The sequence below is a fragment of the Alexandromys fortis genome, unplaced genomic scaffold, assembly GCF_014885135.2.
Source record: "Alexandromys fortis isolate MF-2015 unplaced genomic scaffold, M_Fortis_MF-2015_v1.1 scaffold_129, whole genome shotgun sequence".
Taxonomy (NCBI): Eukaryota; Metazoa; Chordata; class Mammalia; order Rodentia; family Cricetidae; genus Alexandromys; species Alexandromys fortis.
In genome coordinates, this window is record NW_026068022.1 from 2,095,002 (window position 1) to 2,111,537 (window position 16,536).

At 37.9% G+C, this 16,536-nt stretch overlaps 1 protein-coding gene across 4 annotated transcripts in view; it reads left to right on the forward strand.

Moving 5' to 3' along the window:
* Nucleotides 1-16,536, forward strand: part of Sbf2 (SET binding factor 2) — a 371,745-nt gene that overhangs the window by 69,711 nt on the left and 285,498 nt on the right. For all 4 annotated transcript variants that reach the window (XM_050163377.1, XM_050163379.1, XM_050163381.1 and 1 more), the window contains exon 2: nt 14,490-14,575. In XM_050163377.1, the coding sequence (XP_050019334.1) occupies nt 14,490-14,575 (86 nt within the window). The remainder of the gene's footprint in view (nt 1-14,489; nt 14,576-16,536) is intronic.

Consider the following 16,536-nt stretch of genomic DNA (forward strand, 5'->3'; position numbering starts at 1 on the left):
AAACCCTGTCTCGGAAAAAAAAAAAAAAAAAAAAAAAAACCTGGAACTCTGACTGGTTATGCAGACACTGATAAAAAAACATAGTCTTAGTAATTTTATTGAAATAAAAAGTAAAATAAAAAGGCAGGTGTAGTTGGTTATTTTACTCTTTGGGGGCCCACCACCCAGCTCCCAAATAAATACATGGAGGCCTATTCTTGCTTATGAATGCCCAGCTATAGCTTAGCTTGTTTCTAGCTAGGTATTTTTCAATTATTCCATCTACCTTTTGCCTCTGGGTTTTTAGCTTACTCTATTCTATATACTGGTCTTTACTTCTTACTCCATGTCTGACTGGGTGGCTGGCCCCTGGTGTCCTTTTCTCTTTCTCTCCTCCCTTCTTCTTTTCACACTCCTTCTCTTCTCCTATTTATTCTGTCTGGCACCCCTGCCTATCCATCTCCTGCCTAGCTATTGACCGTTCAGCTCTTTATTAGACCACTCGGGTATTTTAGACAGGCAAAGTAACACAGCTTCACAGAGTTAAACACAACATAAAAGAATGCAACACGAGCTACCTAGGCCAGAGTGGGCCTGAGAAAGCAAGCTCCATGGGGGAGCAAGAGCTGATCCAGTCCCCAGATATTGGCAAACCAGGATTGAGCCAGTGACCTGGTCCAGAGCAGACCTGAGACAGAGAATTCCACCAGAACAGGTACGGGGAGTAACGGCTGAGCAAGTGAGGCAGAGCCAGAGACTGCTGAGGGTTCGGGTGTGAATCTGGGACCTTCAAGGGAGTAGACCTAAGCCAGGACCCCTGTGGGTCTGGGCGTGAGTCTAGGACCTCCAAGGAACTAGGCCTCACCCAGACCTCTGCTGGTCTGAGCATGAATCTCAGACCTCCAAGGGAGCAGGCAGGAACTAGGGATCTCTGGGGGTCCAGGTGTGAGTCTGGGACCTCTGAGGGAGTAAGCCTGAGCCAGATCCTCTGCAGGTCTGGACACACCTGAGTCTGGGAACTCCTAGAGAGTAGACCTAAGCCAGAGACCTTTGCAGGACCAACTCCAAGCCAGGGAGGGACCCCTACAGGAGGGACTCCAGACTAGGATTTACAGGAACAGGTCAAAGCTGGTAACCTAGGCCAAAGTAGGCCCAAGGGAGCTGAGCAAAGCCTGGGACTGCTGAGCAATCACAGGAACACAGAGTGATCAACGGGGTAACTAAAACCGAGGCACTAACCATACCACGAGGAACAATCATCCGAGCTTTGGATTCACTGGCACCTAGAAAATTAATCAACAGAATCTCAGACAGCCCCAACTACACCTGTTAGAGGAAAAGAGAGTAGAAAAGGTAAGAACACATGCAACACCACAAAGAGCAACACAACACCAGTATAATCTAAAGATCCTACAACAGCAAGACTTGAACAACCAAATATAGATGAAGCAGAAGAAAATGACCTAAAAAATTACTTCAAGAGAATGTTTGGAATGCTTATTAAAGAGGAAATGAGAAATTCCCTCTAAGAAATGGAGAAGACAAAAAAATTGGAAGACATCAGTGAATTCCTTAAAAAAAAAAGAAGAAAAAGCAATAAACATATGAAAGAAACTATTCAAGACTTGAAAACTTAAATAGAAACAATAAAGAAAACACAAGCCAAAATATCCAGGAAATATGGGATACCATGAAAAGGCCAAATCTAAGAATAATAGGTATAGAAGAAGGAGAAGAAGTTCAACTCAAAAGCACAGAAAATATATTTAACAAAATCATAGAAGAAAAAACTTTCCTAACCTAAAGAAAGATATGCCCATGAAGAAACAAGAAGCTTACAGAACACCAAATAGACTGGATCCAAAAAAAAAAGGCCTCTTGCCACATAATAATCAAAACACTAAACATACAAAGTAAAGAAAGAATATTAAGAGCTGCAAAGGAAAAAGAACCCATAAAGGTAGACCTATCAGAATTACACCTGACTTCTTATTGGAGACAATGAATATCAGAAGGTCGTGGTCAAGCGTTATGCAGACATAAAGAGACCACAGATGCCAGCCCAGACTACTATACCTGGCAAAACTTTAAAGCACCATAGAAGGACAAAACAAGATATTCCAGGACCAAACCAGATTTAACCAATACCTAGTCACAAATCCAGCCCTATACAAAATACTAGAAAGAAAACTCTCAAAGGAAAGGAAGTTGGCTACTCCAACAAAAAAACACATACAATTGATGGTCTTATAGCAGCGAATCCCAAAGAAGGGAAAAAAGCACAAATTACTATCACCAACAATGAAAAGTAAACTAACAAGAGACAGTAATCACTGGTCATTAATATCCCTTAATATAAATGGACTCAACTCACCTATAAAAAGGCAAAGGCTAACAGATTGGATATGAAAACAGAATCCATCCTTTTACATACAAAAAACACACCTCAACCTCAAAGACAGACATTGTCTCAGAGTAAGGGGTTGGGAAAAAAATCCCAATCAAATGGACCTAAGAAACAAGTGGGTGCAGCTATACTAATATCTAACAAAGTAGACTTCAAACTAAAATCGATCAAAAGAGACAAAGAAGGACATTTCATATTAGTTACAGGAAAAAATCCATCAAGAGGAAATCTCAATACTGAACATCTATGCCCCAAATACAAGGGCACCCTCATATGTAAAAGAAACACTTCTAAAGCTTAAGTCATACATTAAACCTCACACATTAATAGTAGGAGATTTCAACACTCCCCTCTTACCACTAGACAAGTCAGTCCGACAAAGAAGGAATATAGATATAAGGGAACTAATGGATGTTATGACTCAAATGTACTTAACAAATATCTATAGAAAATTCCATCTAAACATAAAAGAATATACTTTCTTCTCAGCACTTCATGGAACCTTCTCAAAAATTGACCACATACTCTGTAACAAAACAAACCTCAACAAATACAATGTATCGTACCAGAATTCAACAGCAATACTAATTCCAGAAAGCCCACAAACTTATGTGAACTAAACAATGCTCACCTGAATCATCAATGGGTCAAGGAAGAAATTAAAGACTTCCTAAAATTCAGTGAAAATGACCTCACAACATATCCAAATTTATGGGACACAATGAAAGCAGTGTTAAAAGGAAAGTTCATAGCACTAAATGCCTACATAAAGAAGCTGGAAAAAAATCCCACACTAGTGAATTGACAGAACATTTGGAAACTTTAGAACAAAAAGAAGCAAATCACCCAAGAGAATTAGACAGCAGGAAATAATCAAATTGAGAGCCGAAATCAACAAAACAGAAAAAAAAAAGAATACAAATAATCAATGAGACAAAGAGTTGGTTCTTCAAGAAAGTCAACAAAATAGACAAGCCTTTATCCAAACTAACCAAAAGGCAGAGAGAGAATATCCAAGTTAACAAAATCAGAAAATGAAAAGGGGGACATAACAGACACGGAGGAAATCCAGAGAATCATCAGGTCATATTTCAAAAACCTGTACTACACAAAATTGGAAAACTTAAAGGAAATGGACAACTTTCTGGATAAATATCACTTATCAAAATTAAATCAAGTCCAGATAAGCAAATTAAACAGACCTATAACTGTTGAAGAAATAGAAACAGTCATCAAAAGTCTTACAACCAAAAAAAAAGCCCAGGGCCAAATGGTTTCAGCTCAGAATTCTACAAGATTTTCAAAGAAGAACTAATACCAATATTCCTCAAATTATTCCACACAGTAGAAACAGAAGAAACATTGCCAAACTCTTTTTTTTAAAAAACATATTATGTATACAATATTCTGTCTGTGTGCATATCTGCAGGCCAGAAGAGGGCACCAGACCTCTTTACAGATGGTTGTGAGCCACCATGTGGTTGGGAATTGAACTCAGGACCTTTGGAAGAGCAGGCAATGCTCTTAACCACTGAGCCATCTCTCCAGCCCCAAGCCAAACTCTTTTTAATGAGGCTACAATTACCCTGATACTCAAACCATATAAAGACATTACTGAGAAAGAGAATTACAGACCAATCTCACTCATGAACATTGATGCAAAAATACCCAATAAAATCATGGCCAATCGAATCCAAGAACATATCAGAACCATCATCCACCATGATCAAGTCAGCTTCATCCCAGAGATGCAGGGATGGTTCAACATACAAAAATCTGTCAACATAATCCACCATGTAAACAAACTGAAAAATAAAAACCACACGATTATTTCATTAGATACCAAAAAAGCTTTTGACAAAGTACAACATCCCTTCATGATAAAGGTCTTGGAGAGATTAGCGATACAAGGAACATACCTAAACATAATAAAGGCAATATACAACAAGCCAACAGCCAGCATCAAACTGAATGGAGAGAAACTCACAGCAATCCTACTGAAATCAGGAAGAAGACAAGGTTGTTCACTCTCTCCATATCTATTCAGTATAGTCCTTTAGGTCCTAGCTAGAGCAATAAAACACCAAAAGGAGATCAAGGCGATATAAATTGGAAAAGAAAAAGCTGATGATATGATAGTTTATATAAGCCACCCCAAAAATTCTACCAAGGAACTTCTACAACTCATAAACACTTTCAGTAATGTAGCAGGATACAAGATTAACTAAAAAGAAAAAAAGTCAGTATCCCTTCTGTACACAGATGATAAAAGGGCTAGGAAAGAAACCAGAGAAACATCACCCTTTATAATAGCCATAAATACTATAAAATATCACAGCATAACTCTAACCAAGCAAGTGGAGGACTTGTATGACAAGAACTTTAAATCTTTGAAGAACGGAATTGAAGAAGACACCAGAAAGTGGAAAGATCTCCCATGCTCTTGGGTTGGTAGAATTAACACAGTAAAAATGGCAATCATACCAAAAGCAATCTACAGATTCAGTGCAATGCCCATCAAAATTCCACCAAAATTCTTCACAGACCTCGAAAGAACAATACTCAACTTCGTATGGAAAAGCAAAAACCCAGGATAGCCAAAACAGTCCTGCATAATAAAGGAACTTTTGGAGGCCTCACAATCCCTGACTCTACTACGGAGCTACAGTATTGAAAACAGCCTGGTATTGGCATAAGAACAGACAGGAGGACCAATGGAACCAAATAGAAGGCCCAGATACTAATCTACACATTTTCGAACACCTGAATTTTGACAAAGAAGCAAAAAATATCAAATGGAAAAAAAAGAATGCATATTGAACAAACGACACTGGTATAACTGGATGTCAACATGTAGAAGAATGAAAATACACACATATCTATCACCATGTACAAAATTCAAGTCCAAATGGATCAAAGACCTCAACATAAAGCCAGACACACTGAACCTTATAGAAGAAAAAGTGGTAACTACACTTGTACATACTGGCAGAGGAGACTACTTCATAAATATAACCCCAGTAGCACAGACACTGAGAGAAACAAGTAACAAATGGGACCTCCTGGAACTGAAAAGCTTCTGTAAAGCAAAGGACACAGTCAACAAGACAAATTGGCAGCCTACAGAATGGGGAAAGATCTTCACTAACCACACATCAGACAGAGGTCTGATCTCCAAAATAAACAAAGAACTCAGGTTGGTCATCAAAAGACCAAATAATCCAATAAAAAGAAAATGGAATACAGACCTAAACAGAGAACTCTCAACAGAGGAATCTAAAATGGTTGAAAGATACTTAAGGAAATGTTCAACATCCTTAGTCATCAGAGAAATGCAAATCAAAACAATTCTGAGATTCTATCTTATACCTGTAAGAATGGCCAAGATCAAAAACACTGATGACATCTTATGCTGGAGAGGTTGTGGGGAAAAGGGAACACTTCTGCATTGCTGGTGGGAATGCAAGCTGGTACAGCCCCTTTGATGTCAGTGTGGCGGTTTCTCAGAAAATTAGGAAACAACCTTCCTCAAGACTTAGTAATACCACTTTTGGGTATATATCCAAAGGATGCTCAATCATGCCACAAGGACATGTGCTCCACTATGTTCATAGCAGCATTGTTTGTCATAGCCAGAACCTGGAAATAACCTATATTATTAATAAATAATCAAGGGGAAACCAGCCCCTTCATTGAAGAATGGATAAGGAAAATGTGGTACATTTACACAATGGAGTACTACACAGCAGAAAAATAAACCCGACATCTTGAATTTTGCAGGCAAATGTATGAAGCTAGAAAACATCATTTTGAGTGTGGTAACCCAGACCCAGAGACAAATATGACATTACTCACTCATAAGTGGTTTTTACACATAAACCAAAGAAAACCAGCCTACAAATCACAATCCCAGAGAACTTAGACACTAAGAGAGACATATATAGATGTAATCTACATGGGATGTATAAAAGGATATCATAAGTAAATTGAGAGCATGGGGACTTTGGGGGAGGGTTGAAGGAGAGGGAAGAGCAGGGAGGGGAGCAGAGAAAAATGTAGAGCTCGATAAAAGTAAAAAAAAGAATACAACACATCTTTGCATATTTATTAGACATATTTCACAGTGTAAATGAATGTAACACATCTCAAAATAATATTTCACAGCAGTCAGGCTAACAGGATGGCTTATCAGGTAAGCCACCAATCCTGATTACATGAAGAGGGTCTCAATGAGGGATTGTCTGTCAGGTTGGTTAGTAGGCTTGTCTCTAGGGAATTATCTTGAGGTGGGAAAACCTACCCAGTGTGGGTGGAAACATTCTCAATGCTGTGAATCCTGAATTTTATAAGGAGTGAAAAAAGAACTGAGCATGAGCATGTGTGCATTACTTGTTCTCTGTTTCTGATGATGGATACAATGTGACCAGCTCCCTGAAGATGACTCCCCTGCTGTGATAGACTTGTAACCTGGAACTGTGAGCTAAAGCAATCTTTTCTTCCTGAAATAGCTTTTGTCAGGAGTTTTTACTTTTATTTTTTTTATTTTTAATCCCAGGAACACATTTGGAGCGAAGAGAGCTACCGTAACTTCTGGATCCATGGCTACAAAAACTTCTAGATCAGTAGATCAGTAAGAATTTCATTGAGGCCAGGCATTCTTGCCATTAGAGGCATGCCCCCTCCCATTCCAGGCATTCCTCCAAGAACATTACCAGGATTCTCCCTCAGGAAAGCCACCTGGAAAAGAGCCATCCTCAACTCCTGATTACCATCTGACTGCTTCCTGCCTTTGAGCTTTTTAATGCTCTTCTTAAGTTCTTTTATGTCCTTTCTATTCTTTCTTTGATCTCCTGTTTCATGTTTTCATTCATATTATCTTCGTGCTCAGCAGTGTTTTGGGCATGCAGTTGAAATTATTTCAACTTTGTACTGGCACCTCCCCTTTAACCTAGTTCATAAGCAAAGAGTGGCCAGGAATATATGACTGAGCTGAATCAGGATTTATTTCAGTCTTCCATTGCAGTATCAAATGGCAGTGTTTGGCTTTTGTAATTTGATGAATACATTAGCTCTCTTTTCATTAGAATAACAAGGTGAAAATTTAGCTTGGTGGCATCTGAACAATCTGTCACCACCTATTGGTTACTTTCTGTTACCATCACGTAGGGTTTCAGTGGAATGTCTTCTTTTTAAAATATTTGTTTGATTCATTATCTTGGTTATCTCATTATTTGAGGACAACAAAATGCTTTGTTTAATTATGTCTTAATTATCAATTTCTAAATCTCGTTCCTCACTTTGTTATTTCTTTTCAGTATCTTTTTTCCTCAATATTTTCTTACTTCGATTTATGAAGAACAAGGAAGTTTACCTTCCCTACTGCACCCACTTCCTTAGGAAATGCAGCTCTTTAGTGTGCACAACACATTTAAATTCTGCTTACAAATTTATGTGAAGGCTGTGTATTAGTTGGGATTCTTTAGAGGAATAGAAGTGATTGAATATATATTTAAATTATTAGATTGGCTTATACTATACAATCAGAGTCTCACATCAGATAGTCTGAGAATCCAGTAGTTACTCAATTTCTGAGGCTGGGTGTCTCAGTAGTCCCAATCTGGTGATGAAGGTCTGAAGGATTTTTGGAGAGATGCTGTCTTTAGTCCATGCTGGGAGCTTGAAGAAGTTGTTGGTTCTAATGTCATCAGAGGAATCAGCAGTGGCAGGGAACAAGGTAGATGAATACTCCAGTGAGAGTAAAGGCTAAGCAATAAGAAACAAGAATCTTGGAGCTAGAGATGCCTCGGTCATCAAAAGTGCTTGTTATTCTTTAAAAGTTTGGATTCCATACCCATGTCTTGGTTTACAGTTGCCTGTAACTCCAGCTCCAGGGGATCTAATACCCTCTTCTGGACTCCACAAGCACCTGCACATGCATGCTATGCATGCCAGTACATACACAAAAATCTTAAAAGAAAAAAGAGATAGCAAAAACTTTTCTTTTTTTCATTCTCATTTATCTGGGCTATTACCCAGAAGGTGCTGCCAGCAATTAGGGTTGGTCTTCCCACATCACTTCAGGCAATCAAAACAACCCGATAGGCATACCCACATGGAAGCTTTCTGATTCTAGGTTGTGTCAAGTTGACAATTAAAACTAACCATCACAGGCTAGTAAGAGTTCCCCAAGTAAGAGTTTGTGATTAGAGGCAGTAGATGTGGGTTCTGCTCAGGTTGCCAAATTTCAGATTCTGGCTTCACATGATCACCAAGAAGGGGCCACTGCCAGCATGAATAGATAAGAACCTCTGCCACAGGCTCTTTTTCTAATTTTTTATGCATATGAATACATATCTGTCTTTCAGTACCACATTATCTTTACTGTAAAATCTTTATAGTAGGTCTTGTAGTTAGATGGTCCTGATTTAGTTTTTAAAAATATTTTTGACTACTTAAACCTATTGGAATTTCATAAAAATGCTAGAATGAACTTCTTAATTTCTTTTAAAAAATCATATATTTTTAATTTTAATTAATCAATTTATTTATCTTGTGGTGCTGGTGATTGAATCCAGGTCCTTGCATATTCTAGACAAGCACTCAACCACTGAACTGTGTCTCCTGATTCCCACTGAAAGTTTGATTAGGAATTCATTGAATCATTGTTTTGGATGGAACAAGTTGTTACCTTTATTGCATCCAGTCTTCCAGTTAATTTGTGTTCTATCTTTACTTAAACTTGATTATTTACTTATTTGTATATTTAATTTTTTGGTGTGTATGATATATGCATTTGTGCACATGTTTATGAGGTGCACTTGCCCGTGTGTGCACAGAAGCCAGAGATTGATAAGGGTTTTCTGCCTCTCTTCTTTTGCCTCTGTCCCTCTCAGAGGTAGCGTATAGAGCTTGCTATTTCCTTCTTTCCTTTGCACATCACAAAAGGTCTTGAAAAAGGGAATTATTATATTCTATTTTCCACATTTGTCTTCTTTCCATTGAATCTGCTGATTCTTTTTTAAACCATAAAACTTGCTAGCTTAGTTTTTTAAAAAGATATATTTATTTTGTTTTATATGTATGACTGCTTGCCTTTCTTTTATATATGCATGTGTACTATGTGTGGCCTGGTGCTTGTGGAGACCAGAAGGCACTCAATCCTCGAACTGGAGTTAACGGGTGGTTACGAACTGCCATGTGTGTACTGGGAACTGAACTTAAGCCTTCTATAAGAGGAACGAGTGCTCCTTAAGCACTAAGTCATTGCTCCAGCATCCAAAGCTGATGGTCTTTACTGCAACTCCAGTTATGGTAATTGCTTTTGGTGGCATTTCATTTTGTTGTGTGTGGGGTGCATATGTGTGTGCTTGCATGTACACAAGTATGCACACATACATGTGGAGGCCAGAGGTTGACATCCCAAATCTTTCTCAATTATCCTTTGCCATATATTTTTTGTTATGTGCTAGGTCTCTCACTCAACTTGAATGTTACTAATTAAGGTTAGCCAGGAAGACCAGGTATGCCCCCTGTCTTTATCTCCCTAGTGCCAGGATTACAGGCATGCACTGCCACACTTGGATTTTTACATGGGTGCTGGACATTTGAACTTTATTTGTCCTTTCTTTGTATTGGCTCAATGCCTCCTTTTGCCTTGGGTCTTCCCTAATCTATCTTTTTCAATGCAACAACTCTTCAGATATTTGAACAAAGTTACCATGTGTTGTTAACCTTTCTTTTAAAGATTTTTAAAAATAGATCATCATTTTATGTAATTGTTTCCAGAGTAACAGTTTGAGGCAGTTTGATCTCGAAAAGTGCCTCTTACTGTGTGGTTTAGTTTGTATTCCATTGACAAAATATAGACCCATACTATGTTAAGTAATGGAGAAGCATTTTAAGTATAGCTTAGCTCTTTGCTGTAAGATGCCATAGTGCTTTCAGAATGTAGTGGAGATAGAACCTGGAGAGCTATGCAAGTCTTTGATGGCATTTGTTTTCTTTCTATATGTCTGTAATGCTCCTTTGAGAAATCTCTGTCGGTTGACAATACTTCTCATTCTGCTCTGTGCCTTTACTTGAACATGTAAACTCCTGTGGTTGCCTGAGGTCTTTTTTTTTTAGTGGTGGAGATTGAAGCATGGGACTTGTACATATTAAACAGGTGCTCGTCTGAGTTATATCATCAGCTCATACATGAGATTTATTGAACAAATTTTATTGTTGTTATTTAAATAGCAAAAACAGGCTTGTTGTATAGCTTTAGCTGGGCTGGTTTTGAGTTTAGAAAAATCTGCTTGCCTCTGCCTCCAGTAATAGGGATTAAAGGTGCGTTCCATCACACCTAGCCCAAATCTTTTTTTGATTTAATTTTTAAAAAATTTTGAGAATTTTGTATATGAGGACTGTGTTTATATCATTTCCACTCATTACTTTCTCACCGGCTTCTCCTGTCTTCCCACTTCCTTTAATTAGGAACTCTTTCTTTCCTTCCTTCCTTTCTTTCTGTCTTTCTTTCTTTCTTTCTTTCTCTCTTCTTCTTCTTCTTCTTCTTCTTCTTCTTCTTCTTCTTCTTCTTCTTCCTCTTCCTCTTCCTCTTCCTCTTCCTCTTCCTCTTCCTCTTCTTCTTCCTTCTCCTCCTCCTCCTGCTTCTTCTCCTCCTCCTCCTTTTCCTCCTCTTCCTCCTCCTTTTCCTCCTCTTCCTCCTCCTCTTCCTCCTCCTCTTCTTCCCCTTCCCCTTCTCCCCCTTCTCCCCCTTCCCCTTCTTTCTCTTCTCCTCCTCCTCTTCTTCTCCTTCTTCCTCCTCCTCTTCTTTCCCTTCCCCTTCTTCCCCTTCCCTCCCCCTCCTCGTCCCCTTCTCTTCCCCCTCCCTCTCCTCCTCCCCCTCCCTCCTTCTCCTCCTCCTCTTCTTCTCCTTCCTTCCTTCCTTCCTTCCTTCCTTCCTTCCTTCCTTCCTTCCTTCCTCCCTCCCTCCCTCCCTCCCTCCCTCCCTCCTCCTCCTCCTTCATTCCCTCCCTTCCCTCTCTCCCTCCCTCCCTTCCCTCCCTCCCTCCCTCCTTCCCTCCCTCCCTCCCTCCCTTCCTTCCTCCTCCTTTCTTCTTTTTTCTTCTTTTTCCAGACAGGGTTTCTCTGTGGCTTTGGAGCGTGTCCTGCAACTAGCTCTTGTAGACCACGCTGGCCTTGAACTCACAGAAATCTGCCTGCTTCTGCCTCCCAAGTGCTGGTATTAAAGGCATGCACCACCACTACCCGGCTAATGAGGAACTCTTAATATATCTTTTTAGCTACACATTTTCTTCGATGTGTTTTTTTCCCCAAATTTTCTAGAAGAAGAATCTGATTGTCTAAAATATTGTTTATATCCAGGTAATTTTAGTCATAAATTTCTTGACTGGTTAAAGGTACCCTTATATATCTACTATTGTATTCAACAAATATCTTAAGTACCTAATATATGCCAGAAACTATGGGTAGTATCTGAGCAAAGTCACTTAAATTATTTCATCATTCTAGTAAAGTGAGACAGTAACCATAGTAATGTGTTAGTGATTATGCAGACTGAGAGCTGAATGGTATAAACTTGTCCTTTCGAACACAACTACTTCCCTTCATAGTTATGGCTAGATGGATATAATAGGTATCCTATAGACAACCACTGATTTGTTTAGATAATTGTATCACAGAGGAAGTTCGTTTATGTTTTAATAAATTATGTTTTGGAATAGCGTTTTCAAGGTATAAGATTTTGTAACCAAACAATACATATGCATTCTAAGCATATAGAATGCAGTCAGTTATATTATCAACTGTTAAAAAAATGAATACCAAATACATTTTTATGGAGCAGAGTATTAGTTTCTCAACCCACTTAATCCCTACTCTCTGTTCAGTTCTTTGAAGATGTTTATCTTCCTCACAGACACTAGCATCTCCATAATTTAGTATTTGGTAGCTGTATAGAGTGTTTGGCACCTTTAAGATCATCTGTTAAGGCCAGAATGGCTACTTTGCCAAGGGTTGAGGACTATTTAGTAATCTTTGTGGCTAGCCTACATATACCTACAGCTCTACCGGGACCCAAATGAAAGAGCTTCACCCAACATAAGAGAAAGAAAACAGTCTGACTGAGGTTACGTTATGTCACCTTTTCTACTTTTGTTTTAGGTAATTTGTCTAGTATACATTCATAATCTTTTCATAGAAGACTGTTTCAATCACTCTGTTATCCTCTCTAGCTCTTCTTCCCCCGATTCCTTTAAAGGGCATACAGATTCCTTTTGGTAATCATAGTTCTTGAATTTTTGATAGGGTGGGAGAGTAGGAGTTGGAAAGGAAAGCACAAAGGCCTGGATAAATGTCAGCTTCTTCTCTTTTCCATTTTATCTGGATACAGTATTTGTCTGCTAAGCACTGTTTCACTGAGTGGTTAGTTTTCTGTTGAGGATTTTCTGCCTTTCTCTTTCTTGTCATCCTTGATTCATTTAATAGGTAGTACAAGTAGGAAGTACTTCTGCATTTACTTTAACTGACATGACCCACTCTTTTGTGGATATAATATAGAAATCTGTCAGTCTTCTCTATGAAAAATGTCGTCTCAGGTTTTCCAACACAATCAGTGCTACCATATGGTGGTTATTACAACTTAAATATAAACTTGGGAAGTCAGTTTAAATATTCAGAATAACCCACAAAATCAAACAGAAATTAAAAAATATTTGTTTAGCTTTTATAGGTGCCTCATTAAATTCCTCAAAGTGTCAGTAACAGCAATTTACCTATTTGTTATTTGAAAACCAAAACTTTATTGCTTTCTTTTTTGTGGAGGGGTAAGTTTCCTTGTATAGCTCTAGTTGACCCTGAATTTGTAATCCTCCTGCCTCAGCTTCAGACATGCTGTGATTATAGGCAGTTACTACTACACCTGGCTTCTTTGTACATTTTGTTTAGAATAAAAGATCATTTTTTATACTTCCTAACCAAATTTCTGTCTTCAAATAAGAAGTCTTACCACTCATAAATTACATTTTGATGTGCATTTATAAATGTGTCAACATTTCGATCTAAGCCATCATGTTATTGAAACACTATATATTGTGAAATCAGTAAATAGTTTGTTGCTTCTGGAGAGATTTCAAAAGTCACACTCTAACAAGAAGGAACTTTTCTCTTTCAAATTGGACATTATTAAAACAAACTAGTATTAATTAACCACTTAATTAATTGCCTCTTCAATCCTGGGTATTGAACCAGAGCTATAGCAAAAAGCAGGGCTTAGGGGAATGGCTTAGTGGGATAGTACTTGACTAGCACGTGAGAGGCAACCAGTTCAATCACTCAGGAGCTGGGGAAGAGAATGTATAAAGCAACTTAGATCTAGCATGTATTTTATATCTCCATTTTTCTTACAGATTATATTCCTAAAGTTCAGTTTTAAATTGATCCATTCTTTGTCACAGGCTAGTTTTATAACATCTGATCTATTGTATAGATCTGTGATTTTTCAGTCCTGGGATATTTGACAATGTTTGGAAACATTTCATTCTTGGTTATAATAACTTCCCTAAGGAGATGGTAAGTGTTGTGTTCCAATGAGTTGACACTGAGGATGCTGACAAACATACCACAAGTGCTCAAGGTAGCATTCCCCTCACTTAACACCTAACACATTTAAGAATCACCTAGCCCACGATGTCAGTAGTACTGATACTGAGAACTCTGCCTAAATGATGGTAAAGTCTCAGGCTAGCCTTAAAAATGAGCATATAACAGTACTTATAACCTATACTTGAGATTTGGTGCTAACAATACCATTTCACTTGCCAGTTAAAATTACTTTCTTTATTGGGATATGGATGGCTGTCACTGCCGTGATGTGGCCTCTCAACTTTTCTTAGCTTTTCCTGTGTTGGTGAATCTCTGTCAGTTCCTGCTAGGGTAGGAAATGTCTGCTATTTTAGAAGCACGTGTCTTTGTTGCTTAAAACTTAAGGAATGTTTACTCTATCTGTTCAATTTTTTTTTTTGGAAATAAATAGTAGTATAATGAGTATTCATTCAGGATTTTATACTATCTTATAAGTGATTCATTTTGATTTTATCAACAGGGCCAGGAGGAGGTCTGGGGAAAATAATTCAGAGATTCCCACAGCAGGACTGGGATGACACGCCTTTCCCACAGGGAATTGAATTGGTAAGTTGGTGGCATGCGGGCATGCCTTTATCCTTATGTCCTCTTTTTAAAAAAATTACTACATTTTAGCTTATACTATGGTACTTTTTCTATTCAGTAATTTCATTGTTTACTGTTATTAGAAATAATTGATTATATGAATTATGGAATGTTTGTTATGATATTCTTTTTCCCCATTTCAAGTTCTTGCAAGCATTACAGATTAATGATCTTTAATATATCCAGAAGCAGAAGAATTTCTCCGATTCTTTAATAAAGTTGGATTACAGACAATCATGAGCCACCATCTGGGTGCTGGGAATCAAACCTAAGTCTTTTGCAAGATTAGCCAATGCTTTGAGTATATCTCTAGACCCTGTATTTTTTCTTATTAGCATGGTTCAACAATATCCATTATGAGTAAAACATGTTGAAAATTTTAAGTTTTTGTATCCTAGCAGATGACTCTCAACTTCACTGAGTGCTTAGTTTTACTTCTTATAATCCAGCCTAATATAAAGATGGATAGAAAAGGTGAATCTGAAATTTTGGCTTTGAAAACAGAAAGGAATGTGAGGATCCAAGGAAAGTGAGTTTTTGGAAAGCTGCTTGCATTCTTGTCTCTCCCTCTCCCACATGCCTCCACAAGCCAATAATCGGTCTTACTGTTTGAATAACCAGGCTTTTCTGCTATAAATGTTTTAAAACTGTTTCAACATTCCTTTTAGTGACTGGAAGGGCAAATTTTGGGGTCTTGATTGAATTTTCTGTACGTGGAATGGTGGTACTATAGGTAAACAAAGCTTAGTTTTCTATGTGACTTCTTGGCATAGCATTTCAAAACTTTGGAAACTAGTTAATACTTTAGAAATATTTCCCAAACTGCATTGCGTGCCTCAGTGCTTGTGTGGAGGTCAGAAGGCAGCTTTTCAGGAGTCAGTTCTCTTCTTCTACTTTGATTTAGAGGTAGGGTCTTGCTTCATATAGCTGCTGCGATGCATACTCCAGGCTGATTGGCTCTCCCGTCTCAGCCACCATCTCACAATCAGGTGCTGTGATTGTAAAGGAGTGCCATGGCATCTGGCTTTTTATCTAGTTTCTGGGGATCAAACCCAGTCTTCTGGCTTACGTGATAAGCACTTTTACTCACAGTTTTTTTATTCTTTAGAAATTTTCCAACTTTGATTTGTTAGTGCCTGTACTTTGTCAATTACAAAGTAAATTTCACTTTAAATATTGAAACTCATTTAAAAAACTGAATAAATTATTGCTAATTTTTGATGTAAGTTTTAAACTATTATTGCCTTATGCTATCCTTGCATAAATTGGGTATATTATTACGTATATGAACAACATGACTTAGATAACTGATATACTATGTGAAAAATAGTAGCAAAAAGAAAGATGTCAAAAGTGATCTGTCTCAATTTCTAAGAAGTTTGTTATGATAGTCTCTTTACTGATGATACACATGAAAATCACTTCATACCATTTCTACGTTAGAATGACTTTGAGCATGTAACATTAAGGTTAATAACTAATAGTTATAAACAATTGGAGGAAGTCATAAAGACTAGATGATTGGTGGTAGTGTTATTATTTTACAAATAAGTAAACTGAGACTTAGGTAGTTTACATAATTTCAGTGAAGTCTGACAGGTAGGATGCAGCAAAGCTAGTATCCAATTTCAGTCTTTTGTTTATTAGTTTCAGTCAAGATACAGTGTTCTGGATGTGACTTTTTAAAAATTTTTTTCATACAGGGTTTTTCTGCATAACAGCTCTGACTGGCCTAGAACTTGCTCTGTAGACCAGGATGTTCTTGAACTCACAGAGATCTGCCTGCCTCTGCCTTCCTAGTGCTGGGATTGATTATAGGCATGTGCTGCCATCACCCAGTTAGAAGTGACATTTTAAAACTGTGGTAGTATTTGTGTTCTAGTGGAAAAATAGAATCTGAAAGATAACTGCTCAAGATGAAA